Source organism: Terrapene carolina, unplaced genomic scaffold (genome assembly GCF_002925995.2).
Source record: "Terrapene carolina triunguis isolate 2854851 unplaced genomic scaffold, T_m_triunguis-2.0 Scaffold629, whole genome shotgun sequence".
Lineage (NCBI taxonomy): Eukaryota > Metazoa > Chordata > Testudines > Emydidae > Terrapene > Terrapene triunguis.
The window spans coordinates 19,947,946-19,963,189 of record NW_020664980.1 but is presented as its reverse complement, the minus strand read 5'-3'; the positions used below and the strand labels follow the sequence as shown (position 1 = coordinate 19,963,189).

The 15,244-nt window shown below is 47.8% G+C and overlaps 1 protein-coding gene across 4 annotated transcripts; it reads right to left on the bottom strand.

The window, feature by feature from the left end:
• Nucleotides 1–44: 44 nt before the first annotated feature.
• FAM53C (family with sequence similarity 53 member C) lies at nucleotides 45–13,892 on the bottom strand. Of its 4 annotated transcripts, none has more exons than XM_029913412.1 (5): nucleotides 13,808–13,892; nucleotides 11,217–11,455; nucleotides 4,476–4,533; nucleotides 1,203–1,924; nucleotides 45–403 (listed from the first exon to the last, which is right to left on the bottom strand). In XM_029913412.1, the coding sequence occupies exons 2-5, from the start codon at nucleotides 11,283–11,285 to the stop codon at nucleotides 155–157; spliced, it is 1,098 nt and encodes a 365-aa protein (XP_029769272.1). In that variant the 5' UTR covers nucleotides 11,286–11,455; nucleotides 13,808–13,892; the 3' UTR covers nucleotides 45–154. The 4 variants fall into 4 exon arrangements, with proteins under 4 accessions (XP_029769272.1, XP_029769271.1, XP_029769273.1 ...); XM_029913411.1 differs by lacking the exon at nucleotides 13,808–13,892 and adding an exon at nucleotides 13,185–13,320; XM_029913413.1 differs by lacking the exon at nucleotides 13,808–13,892 and adding an exon at nucleotides 13,185–13,320 and having other exon boundaries at nucleotides 45–400.
• Between the last annotated feature and the right edge of the window lie 1,352 nt (nucleotides 13,893–15,244).

Sequence of the window (15,244 nt, the reverse complement as noted above, 5' to 3'; positions counted from 1 at the left end):
TCCTTTAACAAATTCATGCTGGCCAGGGCCGCTGTCCCCTCCACTGCCCCAGCGGTGCTGATGCCTGAGCCGCGTTCTCCTCCGTGCGTGTGCACGTGCACGCGCCCGCCTGGGGGGGGGGTGCTCTGCAGTGTCCAGAGTGTATCTGCAACCCCTAGTTCTCTTCAATCAGATTCAGATCCAAGTCACTAAAGTCCTGCTGGAAAAAAGTCCTCTGGCTGGCCAGATGCCAGCTTCGGTTCCTTGCCTCATCTTCCTCTTCCTCACTCAGCACTTGGCCGTGGCTGCTGATAGGACTGCAGGGGGCTGAAGAGGCTTGTGGGTTGCGAGCCAAGAACCATGATGGAGCACTGCCTTCCTCAGGCTTGTCTAAGAAACAGAGGCCTCCTCCTGAGAACTGCTTCTGTCAAACAAACAAGGAAGATTAGGAACCTAGAACAGAGCCCTTCCTTCCAACAGTGCTGGCAAGGAGGATGAATGTGCTAGTGTTGAGATTTCCCTAGCATAGCACCAGGAATGGCTCCCTGCCTGCAGTACCAGCTCCAGCCCCTAATTTCTCTGCTTCCTGGACTGATCTGGAACAGGAGCAGTCTGCAAGGTGTGCAGTTACATGGCCCTGACAATCTTCCCTCTTCCCAGTCTGCAGTGATAGCACAGATACAGATTTATATAAAGCCTGCAGCCCCTCTCTTCATCCTCACCTGTTGGGAGCAACTTCTATACACAGAAGAGGACCAGCCATTTACACAGGACAGAGAATTTCATCTGCAGTTACCTGTATAGGTTGAACATTAACAAGGATACAAACCCGTCTGACTAGACCATGACACTTGTTTACCTTTCATGGTATATTCAGCAGCCTAAAACTGTTTTTCTTTTGACTTTTTTCTAACATTAAGTGTCAATCCTACCTTTTTACTTAGGGGAATTTTGGCATGTTTTTTCTTAGGGCCTAGCAGATTCTCCATCATTGCAGTCTTTACGTCAAGACTGGATATCTTTCCAAGATGCTATAGCTCAAACAGAAATTCTGGGCTTAATGCATTTATTGGGTGAAGTTTTTTGGTCTGTATTGTTCAGGAGATCTGACTGAATGATGGTAATAGTTCCTTCCTGCCTTAAAAATCTACACAAAAACAAACAACCCCCTCTCCAAAAAACCCTGGCTCCCCCTTCTTCTTGCCCTACTCCTTCCATCCTACCTGGTTCATCTTGTAGAAGTTGAGTGAGGGACGGTGCCACTTTGCATCCTCATCATGGCACCGCTTGAGGCCATTCTTCTTTGTGTCCAGGTCACAGGGCTGTGACTGGCTGTGTGGGAGGCCATGCTGGTGCCTGAGCAGTTCTGGTGTGGAGGAAGCAGAGCTCCGTGGGGAGGGCAGGAACTGGACAGGTGATAAGGAGAAGCGACGTTGCAAGGGGAAGGGCTGCAAGGTCTTCTCACTCTCCCACAACATGCTGACTAGGGATTCCCGGGATAGGGCCAGACTGAAAAAAGGGGGGCTACTGCCACCACCACCTTGGACACACTGAAGAGATGCACCTGGGGCTTGGTCAAACCTGAGACTGCAGGCTCCATGGTCTGGGATCGGGGGCTGCTCTTCCAAAGCACCTTCTCCACTGCTGCCCCGATGCTTGATAGGAGTCCACACTTTGGAGCCAAGAGGCCTACAGAGGGGATGCCAGTGAAAGAAATTCTCAGGCACTGAGGGTGAGCAGCAGTGCCTTTTGGTGGGGACCATAGAGGCCTTCCCCAAGGTTAGCAGGTCCGTGGCCAGTGTTTGGGATGGAAGGCTGTTCTTCTTAGGGCAGCTGTCTTGGCTGCAAGGAGACAGACTCAGGCGGGAGTGGTGGCAACTGAAACCTGTGCTGTCCTGAAGGTGTATCCTGGGACAGGAGATCAGGTCCCACCAGGAAGCCCTCTCTGCAAGAGACACCACAAAAGAGGGAGAGAATTAACAGCATGGCCTCTGCCTCACCAGCTGTCCCACAGTCCTGGATGAGGGACCAGTGCCACCACACCCTATCCAGTAACTTCTGATGCCCTCCAAATAACCTTTAATTGGGGAGTGGGCACTGCATGCACCTGGTAGAGAAGGGCTTGCCCCAACAAAGTCCATTTCTGACCACTGGGCTTTATAGTTTGATTCCCTTTATTCTGTGTCTATGGTAGTTCCCAGTTCCACACAAAGATGAGCACAGGCAGTCCTGACTGACTCACCATCTGGCCCCCACTGCTGTCATTACTTGATACCCATGAGAAGTTCTAGCTCTTTTAATCTTTATTTCCAAACACAGATCCCAATTTGTCTTCCATAAACTGGGAACCCCTTGAGCACAGCTTCCCTCTGATCAGGCTGGCAAGGTGACAACACGTGGGGGCAGGTGGGACAGCAAAGAATATTCTGTTAAAGGAGTGATGTACACTGGAGGAGCAAAGCAGGTGGGAACAAAGGGACTGGTAAGCCTCCCCTGCTCCCTAATGTTGATATGCTGAAACCATGGAGAGACAAGCCTGTGCCAGACACTCTGCTCTGGCAGAAGGTGTGGACTGGGGAAAAAGCAAACAGACATCCTGCCTGGAAGTTTGGAATTGGAGGGAAAGTTGTGGCCACCTCCTCCACAATTGACATCTCTAAGTTTGAGGAACTCAGCAATGAAAATGGTGTGCTGAGCAACTGTGAGCAAGAACAAATCCTAGAAGATCAAAATAAACCAAAGTATAGCAGGTTCCACAGTTACTGACCAGTCCCTACAAACATCCCCAATTCACAAAGCCTTGATGGGGCAACACTACTTCGATCTAGAGCAAGATTTCTATCTGAGCATTGTTCTTTACCCACCAGCCTGCTTAACTGCTGAAAATCTTCACTGAATGCAAACGATACCAAACCCTATATAAGTAGGATTGCCAACTTTGGTTGGATGAATTCCTGGAGATTTCATCACATGACAATCTTTAACTAAAGATTAATCTTTAATTCCAGGAGACTCCAGGACAATCCTAGAGGGGTTGGCAACCCTACGTACAAGTGAGTGTAGCTAACCTAGCTGAACAACATTCAGCCCTTAGACAGATATGGATGAGGAAAGACGAGAGTTCACTGTGGGGGCTGCCTGTCTATGAACTACAGGAGCCTTCCTGAAGGGCTGGCACACAGCAATCTGCAGCTGCATATGCAGTAGGGAGACATTTAATACCAGAAATAATTGAGAATAAGTCTGATGCCATGAAAAGGCCAGAACAAAAACATGCTGAGGCAAAGAGAGTAGACCAGGACAGACAGCTTCTGAAACAGAGAATAGAGCTTTCAGACAAGAGAGACAGGGAGGAGAATCTCAGAGCCCTGGGCCCCAGAAGATACTCACGCACACTTTGGACATACAGACGTCCAGTGAGAACCACTCCATACAGTAAAGCACTATCAGGGCTGGAACTGTAGACAGGAGTAATATCTGATCACTAGGCTATGCAGGCCCTACTTGTGTGACCAAGCCAATGTTATAACGGACATCAACAGTATCGCCTCGCTGGAATGGATCATTTTCCCCTCTCCCATGATCAGTGATGTTACAAGCACCTAGAGGAGAACTGCTGCCAGGCAAGAAACTATTTAAAATGAGGGACTGGAGGCTGTTCCATTGAGAAAGTGAAAGACTTAGTCCCAGGGAAATACTCCTCCCTCTGAGGAGGTTCCCTCGTGATTGGGAAAACGCTCTTTACTCCCCTGGAGAAAAGTTCTGAAAGCTGCTCAGGAGTCGGGATACTTTTTACTAGTTTGATACACACATATCACCGTTGAAGGTTTTATCTTGCTAGTTCATCAATCTAATCCTGTTCTAACATTCTCTCCAAGCCCAGCAATTAGCCAACTAATAGCAGCCACTAATACTGATTTTTAAAATGTTGGTTGGGCATTTTGTCCCTTCCCCTCCCTGCACTGGTTACTAGTCTTACCCTGTGTTCTCCTTCAGCAGGGACTGCATCTTGCTGTGTGTGTGGTTGGCACATAGCAGTGTGGGCGCTTCCATGCCATAACAATAAAACTACATCTGATACTACAGGGATGGGATCCAGTGCAAAATCCTAAAACTGATATGGCCAGAAAAGGGCAACAATAAAGGGATTCAATTTACTATTTAAACAAATTTCCTCTCTTCTGTTACTAAAATAACCAGAGATGATTACAAAATGTTTTTAAAATATAGCTCATACATCACTCTTTGGGGACAATGAAAAGTCAGTTTCACTCTCAGATACTTGATGCTGCAATGTTTGGTTTAGTTTTGCTGAAAATAATTGTTCCCACTGGCACTATAAAAGTAAGATAATGGAAACACTCCTATTGGCCTGATCTCTGCTAAGAGCTTGCTTTTGCTGGGAGGTTCAAGTAGAAAATTCTAAAACCAAAATGAAATCAGAGGAGAGAAGTGTGATGTGGGCACAAAAGGTAAAAGTCCATCCAAACACTTACCAGACGCAAGCTGGAGGGGGCTGCCAAAGTGAGCCACGTCTGTGTGGTCAGGCAAAGGCTATGGAGGGAAACACATGGACTCACCACATCACAGGAAGGACCAAGACTCCCCTCTCAACATCGTTAGCACTACTAAAAGTAATTTTCGCTCTCTCGATATTCCCCCCTTCTTGTCAACTGTTGAGAATAGGCCACTTCCACCTTGATTGAATTGGCCCAGTTAGAACTGACCTCCCACTTGGTAAGGCAACTCCCATCTTTTCATGTGCTGTAATATATACACCTGCCTACTGTATTTTTCACTCCATGCATCTGATGAAGTGGGTTTTAGCCCACAAAAGCTTATACCCAAATAAATTTGTTAGCCTCTAAGGTGCCACAAGGACTCCTTGTTGTTTTTGCTGATGCAGACTAACACAGCTACCCCTCTGAAACTGGTCTCCTTCTTCAGTTAACTTCTGTTAGGAATCCGTCAGCACTTTGGGTATAATCAGCCACACTGTTTTCTCCTCTTGTTCATGTCTCACATTCCTCTGCAAGTAGGGCTGGCACAGCAGAGAGGGAAAAAACACTTTAAAATACAGGAGAATAACTGAAAAAAACAAAAATAGCAGCAGGGGTTCTGGGGGGCAGGTGTGTGTGTGTGTGTGTGTGTGTGTGTAGGTAGGTAGGTAGGTAGGTGGGACAGGCACTCCACCCAGAGCATCTAAGGGGCAGGTCTGGGGGTGTTAGGAGGGATGCACCCAAGTCACTGGCCCTTGGGGAAAGGTGCGTGTGTGGGCTCAGGAGATACACTCAAGGCAGAGAGCCTAAGGAGAAGGAGTTGGGAGAACACACTTGGTTTTGTTTTAAAGTTTCTAGACCGTATGGCTGTGAAGAAAGCCTTCCAAACATGACTGAATTATGGGCTGACAATTGGATTGGGGCCAAGTCTGCAGCCAACAGTTGACAGATCATGTGAATTTAGTGATGGGTTAATTCTGAAGCACAACAGCAGATTATGTTTCAATGCCATTAACTATTTCACTGCTAATCACTTTAGCAGAAACATCTTGTGATGCTGGATGCAGTGGCGAATCTGAGGCACCAACAATCATCACATCAGTGGGGCCCAAGGTATGGATGGACTAATGGTTGGCCACATAAAATTGATGGTGGGAAGTATGAGTAAGAAGTGTGCTGTTCTGTGTCATGAAACCTTGCTATCCCATCCCCCCTCCTCATGATCCATGTCTGAGCCTAGTCAGCAACTGAGCTAGCATCTTCTCCTGTTCTCTTCTTCCTCCTGTTACTGATCCGCAGGCAGGATAAAAATTGATGTTTTTTCCCCCCACTTATATTAAATGTATATTAAATACATTTTTAAAAATAAAACCTGTTTAAAATTAAATTTGAAACTATGGCAACTTTTTAAGGCCTAAACTCCCTACATTCAATTAAAATCACTTAAATGAAAAATATGCTGCAATAGGGAGCCCTCCTCAAATTTTAATTAGTCAAAGGGTGTTACTTCTTTAATTATACACAATCAGCAGGAAAACATTAACTTTTGAGGTCAACTCAAGCTTTATAAATATGTCACAACATCATGAGCTGCATTAAGTATCTATATTATTGTCAGTCTTTACAATGGAAGGAATGCTGGTAGTCACATTTTTTCCAAATGGAAGTACTTTCCGTTTCTGTTGTGCAGAAAAGCTTTTGCCTTAATTACTTTTGGTTTCAGTTTAGGTAGCAGATGGAGAGACTGTTTTCTCATTTTGACTAGTTCATTCAAAGTTGAGAAACCAAATGGAAGTTGAAAAGGCAGAAAGCTTGTTTTCCTCTTCCAATCTATGAATAAAAATCAGGTGGGAAAGGAGATCTACTCATTTTAAAAAGTTGAAGGATATGGGGCCAGATTGTCAGAGGTATTTAGACACCTAAAGATGCAGACAGGTACTTTTGGGTGCCTAAGCAGATTGGGTAACTAATTCCCATGGATTTCAATGGAGTTAGGCTCCTAATCCCACTATGCACTTTTCTGCACCTTCAGGCAGGCACCTAAATACTTTTGAGAATCTGGTCTGTGGTGACTAGAAACAATCTGTTAGCTCACTAACTACAGTTAATACTTCCTTTGTTTAATGTATTTAAAACATACTGATGTAACATGTTTTGATAAACTTACTTTTTTATGTCTCCAGCACATTTAAAATGGTTTAATTTAGCAAATAAAAACAATTTTAAAATGCTGTTTTGAGCATGTTTAATTAAGAACATAAGAACGGCCGTACCGGGTCAGACCAATGGTCCATCTAGCCCAGTATCCTGTCTACCGACAGTGGCCAATGCCAGGTGCCCCAGAGGGAGTGGACCAACAGGCAATGATCAAGTGATCTCTCTCCTGCCATCCATCTCCATCCTCTGACAAACAGAGGCTAGGGACACCATTCCTTATCCATCCTGGCTAATAGCCATTAATGGACTTCACCACCATGAATTTATCCAGTTCTCTTTTAAACGCTGTTATAGTCCTAGCCTTCACAACCTCCTCAGGTAAGGAGTTCCACAAGTTGACTGTGCGCTGCGTGAAGAACTTCCTTTTATTTGTTTTAAACCTGCTGCCTATTAATTTCATTTGGTGACCCCTAGTTCTTGTATTATGGGAATAAGTAAATAACTTTTCCTTATCCACTTTCTCCACATCACTCATGATTTTATATACCTCTATCATATCCCCCCTTAGCCTCCTCTTTTCCAAGCTGAAGAGTCCTAGCGTCTTTAATCTCTCCTCATATGGGACCCGTTCCAAACCCCTAATCATTTTAGTTGCCCTTTTCTGAACCTTTTCTAGTGCCAGTATATCTTTTTTTAGATGAGGAGACCACATCTGTACACAGTATTCGAGATGTGGGCGTACCATCGATTTATATAAGGGCAATAATATATTCTCAATCTTATTCTCTATCCCCTTTTTAATGATCCCTAACATCTTGTTTGCTTTTTTGACCGCCTCTGCACACTGCGCGGACATCTTCAGAGAACTATCCACGATGACTCCAAGATCTTTTTCCTGACTTGTTGGGATGGAAATTGAATTCCAATTTCCATCCCAATAGTAGCTTGACACAAATCACAAGTAGAAAGTCATCTAGTAAATAAGAAATGTGTCACTCTCCATTTTCTAGCACTCAAGGGGGGGGGGGGCACAGAATGTATTCTGGAGGGGAGGCGTGAGAAGCTTTAGGAAAAAAATACTGTGCACATTTTACCCACACCAATGAATAACTACTAAAGTTGATTCCTCCAGACCAGGGGTTCTCAAACTGTGGGTCGGGACCCCAAAGTGGGTCACAACCCCATTTTAATGAGGTCACCAAGGCTGGTGTTGGCCCTGGGCCCCAGCAAGTCTGAAGCCCAAACCCAAGCCTCACCACCCAGGGCTGAGGTTATATGCCCCCCATCCAGGGCAGAAGCCCTTGGACTTCAGCTTTGCTCCTCCCCTACCCCTGCCTGGGGCGGCCTTCGGTCCCCCCTGTGGGGTCATATAGTAATTTTTGTTGTCAGAAGGGAGTCACGGTGCAATGAAGTTTGAGAACCGCTGCTCCAGACATATCAGGTCTTCAGAAGGCACTGTGCATTTTGATGGATTAACGTACAGATTGGCAACGACTTTATATAATGCTATGCAAGCTTAACAGAAATCTGTTTGCTACAACACAGTATGCACATTTAATTTTAAGTATCTACCACACTCACAGTTTTGCTTTTGCTCTTATTATCATAGAATCATAGAATATCAGGGTTGGAAGGGACCTCAGGAGGTCATCTAGTCCAACCCCCTGCTCAAAGCAGGACCAATTCCCAACTAAATTATCCCAGCCAGGGCTTTGTCAAGCCTGACCTTAAAAACCTCTCAGGAAGGAGATTCCACCTCCTCCCTAGGTAACCCATTCCAGTGCTTCACCACCCTCCTAGTATCCAACCTAAACCTCCCCCACTGCAACTTGAGACCATTACTCCTTGTTTTGTCATCTGGTACCACTGAGAACAGTCTAGATCCATCCTCTTTGGAATCCCCTTTCAGGTAGTTGAAAGCAGCTATCAAATCCCCCCTAATTCTTCTCTTCTGCGGACTAAATAATCCCAGTTCTCTCAGCCTCTCCTCATAAGTCATGTGCTCCAGCCCCCTAATCGTTTTTGTTGCCCTCCGCTGGACTCTTTCCAATTTTTTATTACTATGGATTGTTGGCTCATTCGTGCAACAGAAAAAAAAACAACTCAAGTGAAAAACAAAAAAGCCTGTTTGAATCAATGCCTTATTGTTTTTAATATTTAGTGAGAGTTGCATGTTGATTTTTTTATCGGTATAAGACTTGTGTGGTGGAGGGGGGAATGATCAAATAAGTTTGAGAACAACTGTTCTAACATAATAAAAAATGTAAAAATTAAGAATCCAAATGAATGTATGTTGATCTATATAATAGCTCATATAAATGTGTATAGATATAGTATATCCTCATGGTTGGCAGAAAGTAGTATCAAATTTAGTATGAAGTTTATATTGAGTTGCAATTCTATATATTTCAATGGTTATATCAACCAATGCGAATGAACTGCTCTTTAGAAAAAGAATTAAAAGTACAAATGCAAAACAAGATTAAAATCAATTATTTAAAGTTTCCTGCTTGCTGACTTAAATCATTAATAAAAATCAGTGATTTAAATCACGGATTTAAGTCAAGCCATCCTACTGATCGCCAATGGCTGTTTCAGTGCTGGTTCAACACAGCAGGATGCAAAACAGGGAAGCTCAGATGAAAGAGGAGCAGGGACAGGGTATGGGGAGAGAGAAGATTTGCTAATGTAAATCTTAGGTTCAGGACTGGACAAGCAGGGAGGAGCTACCACACAATTTCCCTTTGGAAAATTACTTTGGAGCCTGCAGCAAGGTATGGTCTGGGAGCAAAACTGAGATTTGCTTATGCAGGAGGAGGGTCAAGAACTTCAAGCCCTCCTTAGTCCCAAACACATTTTCAAGTTAACTACCCAAACAGAGTGAAATTCCAAACAGCAACTTCTGCTTCCTTCCCCAGACAGAAAGAAGAGCTCTGTGTAGCTCGAAAGTTTGTACCTTTCACCAACAGAAGTTGGTCCAATAAAAAGGTATTCCCTCACATATCTTCTCTCTCTCAAATAGCAACCTGTCAGTTTCAACATGCTGCTATAATAGCAGCTATTGCAGTGCTATTGCACTGCTCAAGCAACTCATGCATTACTCCAGTGCTTCCGCCTCTCTTCTCTCACGCCCACATCTCCCTCACCCTTCAGGAGCAGAGATCCAAAGCAGGCACCAGAGTTATGCAGAGATCCCAAAGGAGAGACTGGGGGTTTAAGTAGCAGAAGTTCCCCCCCCCCCCCCCCCCAAAAAAAAAAGTATGCTCTGGGCATAAGACCACAGGTGAGATTTCAGGCATAATGAATTTGTTTTGGTTAATATTTTGGGGGTTGGAAGAGGAGACAAAAACCAGGCTTATTACAAAAAAGTTAGTAACATGCTGAACTATGGAAAATCGTAGAAATGTAGGATTGGAAGGGACCTCAACAGGCCACCTAGTTCAGTCCTTAAGCATTATCTAGACCAACGTTTCTCAACCTTTTTGAGACCATGAATTGACTTGCTGCCTTCCTAAACTGTGTCAGGCAGATCGCAGGGACCGGGGCCAGTCCATGGACTGGTTGTTGAGAAACACTGATCTAGACTATTCCTGACAGATGTTTGTCTAACCTGTTCTTAAAAGCCTCCAATTACAGAGATTCCACAACCTCCCTAGGTAATTTGTTCCAGTGCTTTTCACTCTTACAGCTAGGAAGTTTTTCATAATGTCTAACCTAAATCTCTCTTGATGCAATTTAAGCCCATTGCTTCTTGTCCTGTTCTTAGTAGTTAAGGAGAACAATTTATCACCCTCCTCTTTTAACACCGTTTTTACATACTTGAAGATTGTTATCATGCCTTCCCTTCTCCAGACTAAACAAACCCAATTTTTTTCAATCTTCCCTCACAGGTCATGTTTTCTAGACCTTTTATCATTTTTATTGCTCTTCTCTGGACTTTCTCCAATTTGTCCACATCTTTCCTGAAATGTGGCGCTCAAAACAGGACACAATACTCCAGTTGAAGCCTTATCAGTGCGGAGTAGAGTGGAAGAATTACTTCGTGTCTTCCTTATAACAGTCCTGCTAATACAGAGGAAGATACTTTCTCCTTATAACAACTTGCCTTTCATCCTAAGGGATCCCAAAGACCTCTACAAAAGAGAAAAAGATGAACGCCTCCCAAGGCTTGCTGCCCACACAGCAGGTATGCAGCCACTTCCATGGCAGGGACAACAGCCTCAATAAGAGCGCAATCAGCACTGCACAAGAGTTTAGGGCTGGAGTGAATTGGAATGCTGAATCTCACCAAAACTGCATGGAGAATTTAGAGGGCAGAATCTGATTACCTGAGCTGGGGCCACAGGTTAAGCTCTCAAATGCTTGGTGCTGTTTAGTGACCACAGGTCACACAGGCTCCAATTTTACAACTAGCCTGAAAGCTGACAAATCTTGCAGCACAGCGCCCACTGACGCCACACTGGGACCTTGGTTCAGTACAGATGCAGAATGTGGACCCCTCCTCCCCACAACTAAAAATAATCTGGATACCATTTCCAACATGGACTAAACCTGCAAGGTTGAGGCAGAGAAACATCTTACCAGGCTGACGTTGAAGGATGTGCATTTCAGCTCTTCCAGACTCTGTTTCTGCAGTCGCTCTGCAATCATGACTCCTGGAGGCCTGGCACCACCACCACCTTAGAGCCCCCAGCTCCTGCCATCTTTCCTCCTCCTTCAGCAAGTCCAATCTTGTTCAAGGGCCATCATGCTGCTACTGTACCTACTGAACTACCATCTTCATCCCTGGCTAGTCACCTCTCACTCCATCCCCACCGACCCTATAACACAAACAGGCACGTTAGCAACATCAGGCACAGCCCCAAGGTCAGAGAACCTGCTTGCGCACCCCAGGCTTGCTACTTAGCGCCCGAGAGAGAAAATACTGGTGCTCTAAGTCTCCTTGAATGAAACTAAGCCCCAGATAGCCTGAAACAAACTACTGATACTTATTTGAGCCACAGAATCACCTCACCCAGAATCATAGCCTTCCCAGGCCCAGAATACACTAGCTCATCACCATCCCATAAGGATCTGTTTCATCACTTTCTGGGGGCTCAGACAATTTAGGTTTTTGCTTGCCTCACTGAGCTCTAGTTGCTTCTATCAGCCCCTATCCAATGTAGGCTTCTTTCCTTCAGCCCCCACATCCCAGGCACACTTCATGAGCCCAACCTCTACAGCTAGCCCCCATCTTCCTCCCGTAATCCCAGGACCAAGCAAGTTGTAAGTCGAGCTTCTGGTTTCTGCACCAACCAAGTGAACCAGTCTCCCTCCTTAACAGTTGGAGTATCATCTCCTTTCCCCAACCCTGAAGCAACTTTGGTAAACAAACTCCCCACCCCAAGCGTAGGGCAGCAGGTGGAATCAGCAATCTTATTGTGACCCAATAAACATTCTGCCCTTTCAGTAATGACAATAACTAATGGACAGGCTGCACAGTGCTGTGGCTGCAGCTACAGCACAGGGCTCCTGAGGCCTAGTCCCAGTTCTGCCACAGGCTCCCTGTGTTATCTTGGGCAAGTCACGTCCGCTCTTTCTGCCTCAGACTGCCCCACTAACATTAGTAAAGCACATTACGCTCCTCTGGCGGGTGCCATTAAAGAGTGCAAAGCATTATTTATACCAGGGGTTCGTAGCCTTTTTCTTTCTGAGGCCCCCCGAACATGCTATAAAAACTCCACAGCCCACCTGGGCCACAACAACTGTTTTCTGCATATAAAAGCCAGGGCTGCCATTGGGGGTAGCAAGGAGGGTGACTGCCTGGGGCCCCATGCCACAGGGGCACCACAAAGCTAAGTTGCTCAGGCTTCAGCTTCAGCCCATGGTGGTGGTGGGGCTCGGGGGGACTTTGGCTTTCTGCCCTGGGCCCTAGAAAGTCTGATGCCAGCTATGCTTGGTTGACACCCTGAAACCTGCTCACGGCCCCGCAGGGGGCCTCGGACCCCTGGTTGAGAACCACTGATTTATACAATTTAATCTCATCAGGGTGCAAACTCCAGGATCCACATGGGGCAAAGCCACCAACAGGCAGCAGCACCTCACTTACTACCAGAAGCCAGATACAGCGCCCCTTGCAGCTTCAGTTAGTGACCACCACAGAGCAGGCTGACTTGGGTTTAAGGCATCTCTCTGTGAACACTTAGTGTCTCAGAGGAGGAAGCCAACAGCACCTAGCTTCTTTCCCACACACAACATGCAACAGCAAGAGGGAATTGATCTGCCTAACCTAGTGCAAGCTACAGCAGGAAGCACACACCAAGGCTGTGAGCAGAGAAATCTCCAAAGCAGAAAGCAAAACCAAACAGCCAACCTAACTCTATGGGCCTTTTTGCTGCTCCCTAGTAAAAGGAGCCCAACTGCTCTGATCCCTTTGCCACCTGCATCAGCTGTCCAGGGAGTGGGCATCTCCCATTCTCAGACTAAACCCTTTCAAGTCAACTCACCCCCCCGCATCCAGGACGCTGCTGGGCCCAGTCAAACCTCAACCCAGAGAAACAATGTGCTCACCCCGAGCCACTCCGAACATGCCAAGTGCCAACTGATCCCACAGATCACATGAGCAGAAAGAGGGACAAGGGCTCACAGGCTACAGTGCCAGGCACCCTAGTGATGAGGAGAGGGCTCCCTGCAGGGGCTGAGAAAATCAAACACAGACACTGAAGCAGAGCAAAGTCACCCGATGTCCACCTCCAGTCATTCCACCACACTGGCAATACCAGACCAGCACAGAAGGTGCCAGCCTCAGGCCCCCTTCTCCCTCACTGACCCCAGAGCAGCACTAGGGGACATCAGCCCAGCCTTCCCCTGCTGCCCCAGGGTGGGCTCTGACACTTGTATCTGAAAGTGACAGGAGGCTGCTAGCTGGGGCGGGGGGGTGGGGGGGCACGCAGGGCTGCCAGCTAAGGGCCCGGAGGAGCCAGGGGGCTGTCAGCCGGGGCGGGGGGGGGCGCAGCTGGGGGGCCCGGAGGAGGCAGGGGGCGGTCAGCCGGGGCGGGGGGGCGCAGCTGGGGGCCCGGAGGAGGCAGGGGGTCACCGAGGCCAAGCCGCCCCGCCGCCCCCGGTTGTTCCTGGCTATGGGACCGGACAGGCTGCCCCGCGCCACAGACCGAGGGGTCCAGCCCGGGACCCACCGCGCCGGGCGGCTCCGCGCCGAGCCAGCGCCGGGCCCGCCCGCCACGCGCCCGCTGAGGCCGAGCCGGAGTCACCAAGCGGGGTCCGGCGCGGCCCCCCCTCGGGGCTCCCCCTGCGCCCGGCTCCGCCACAGCCCCGGCGCCGCCCCCTTCGGACTGTACCGTGCAGCAAAGGACGACGGGAATTGTAGTCGGGGTGGGCGTCCGAGCGGCCCCCCCGCCGACCCCCTTCGTTCCTTCCCGCACCAGCATCACCCCTCCCCCAGCCTTGCCCCCCAAGTCCCCACCCCCATAACCCCACACAAAACCAGCCCCTTCCCCTCTAGCCCCCCGCGGGGAAAAGGGAGTAGCTCAACACAAGGGGAGGGAGAGTCTCGACTCCCCATCCAGCTTGGGGTGGGAGGGACTGGGAGGCAGCAGGAGAGGCCCCTTCACACACTGTAGCCAGCAGCAGGATGGGGGGCACTCAGCCCCCCAAGGAATGTGTTGTCAGGGCAGGATGCCCGAGAAACATCTCCTCTTCCCATGGTGGGGTCACTGGCAGGGCATGTAACGTTACAGCAGGACCCGAGAAGGGAGTGGAGTTTTCCCTCTGGCCCAGATCTGCACAGGCCACCCCTCTCTGCCCAGATTCCACCTGCCCTGGATTCCCAACGCTGAAGGAAAGTGCTAGGTGGTAACTAGAGCGTGGCCTGGCCAGAGCCTCCTGCCTAGCTCATCGTATTCAATCGTGGAGGGGTTGGATGGTGCAGATCTCCACGGACCTGTTCACCGTAAATATTTAATCATCTTCACCTCTAACCAATGGCAAGATGGGCAGCAGCAACCCCTAAGGCAACATTAACCCTTTGGCAAGGTAAACTTCCTCCCTTAAGACTCATGGTTTCCTTGTGCCTTTTGTGGTCCCCTCTCCCCCATCACTTCTCCTCTGGGCTGGGCCTGACAAACTGCTGCCAAGAATTTCCCCTCCTCGCTGGTCTGGCTGCTCCTACAGATCAATGCACAGAAGGACATCTTTACTTAGCTTGTGGAGTGCTCACACTAGGGGAAGGGTCACAACTCCCCATTATCTAAGTCCTCATGAATTGCCAAAGCCTCCCTGAACCTGCCTGTGGTGAGCAGAGCCCAGAGGCCTAGGGACAGAAAAAGAACCCAGCCAGCAGCTGTTACAGAGTCTTTTGGTAAATTTTATTGACCCCACTTTCCATTTTTCCAACCCCTTCTATATAGATCTCCCTGGAACACAAGAGACTCAACAGATTCCTGAAGGGAAGCAGAAAGAACTGGTCCTATGCATGCTGGTATTCATTGCAATGCCTGGGCTTACAGGTACTCCGGTGACAGAAACTCTCTCTACACCATTGGAAGTTGGGCTGTGTGAGGAGATACAAACCCAGCAGCTATCTCTCGGTTTGTGCATTGTGTAAGTGGTCTGAT

Bases quoted from the DNA above. Each gene is read 5' to 3' on its own strand.
- FAM53C (XM_029913412.1), bottom strand. From the start codon at position 11,285: ATGATTGCAGAGCGACTGCAGAAACAGAGTCTGGAAGAGCTGAAATGC. The intron at 1,925-4,475 runs GTAAGTGTTTGG...TGTCTCTTGCAG, and splicing joins CCCCCTCCAGCTTGCGTCTG to AGAGGGCTTCCTGGTGGGAC. The intron at 404-1,202 runs GTAGGATGGAAG...TTTGTTTGACAG, and splicing joins ACTTCTACAAGATGAACCAG to AAGCAGTTCTCAGGAGGAGG.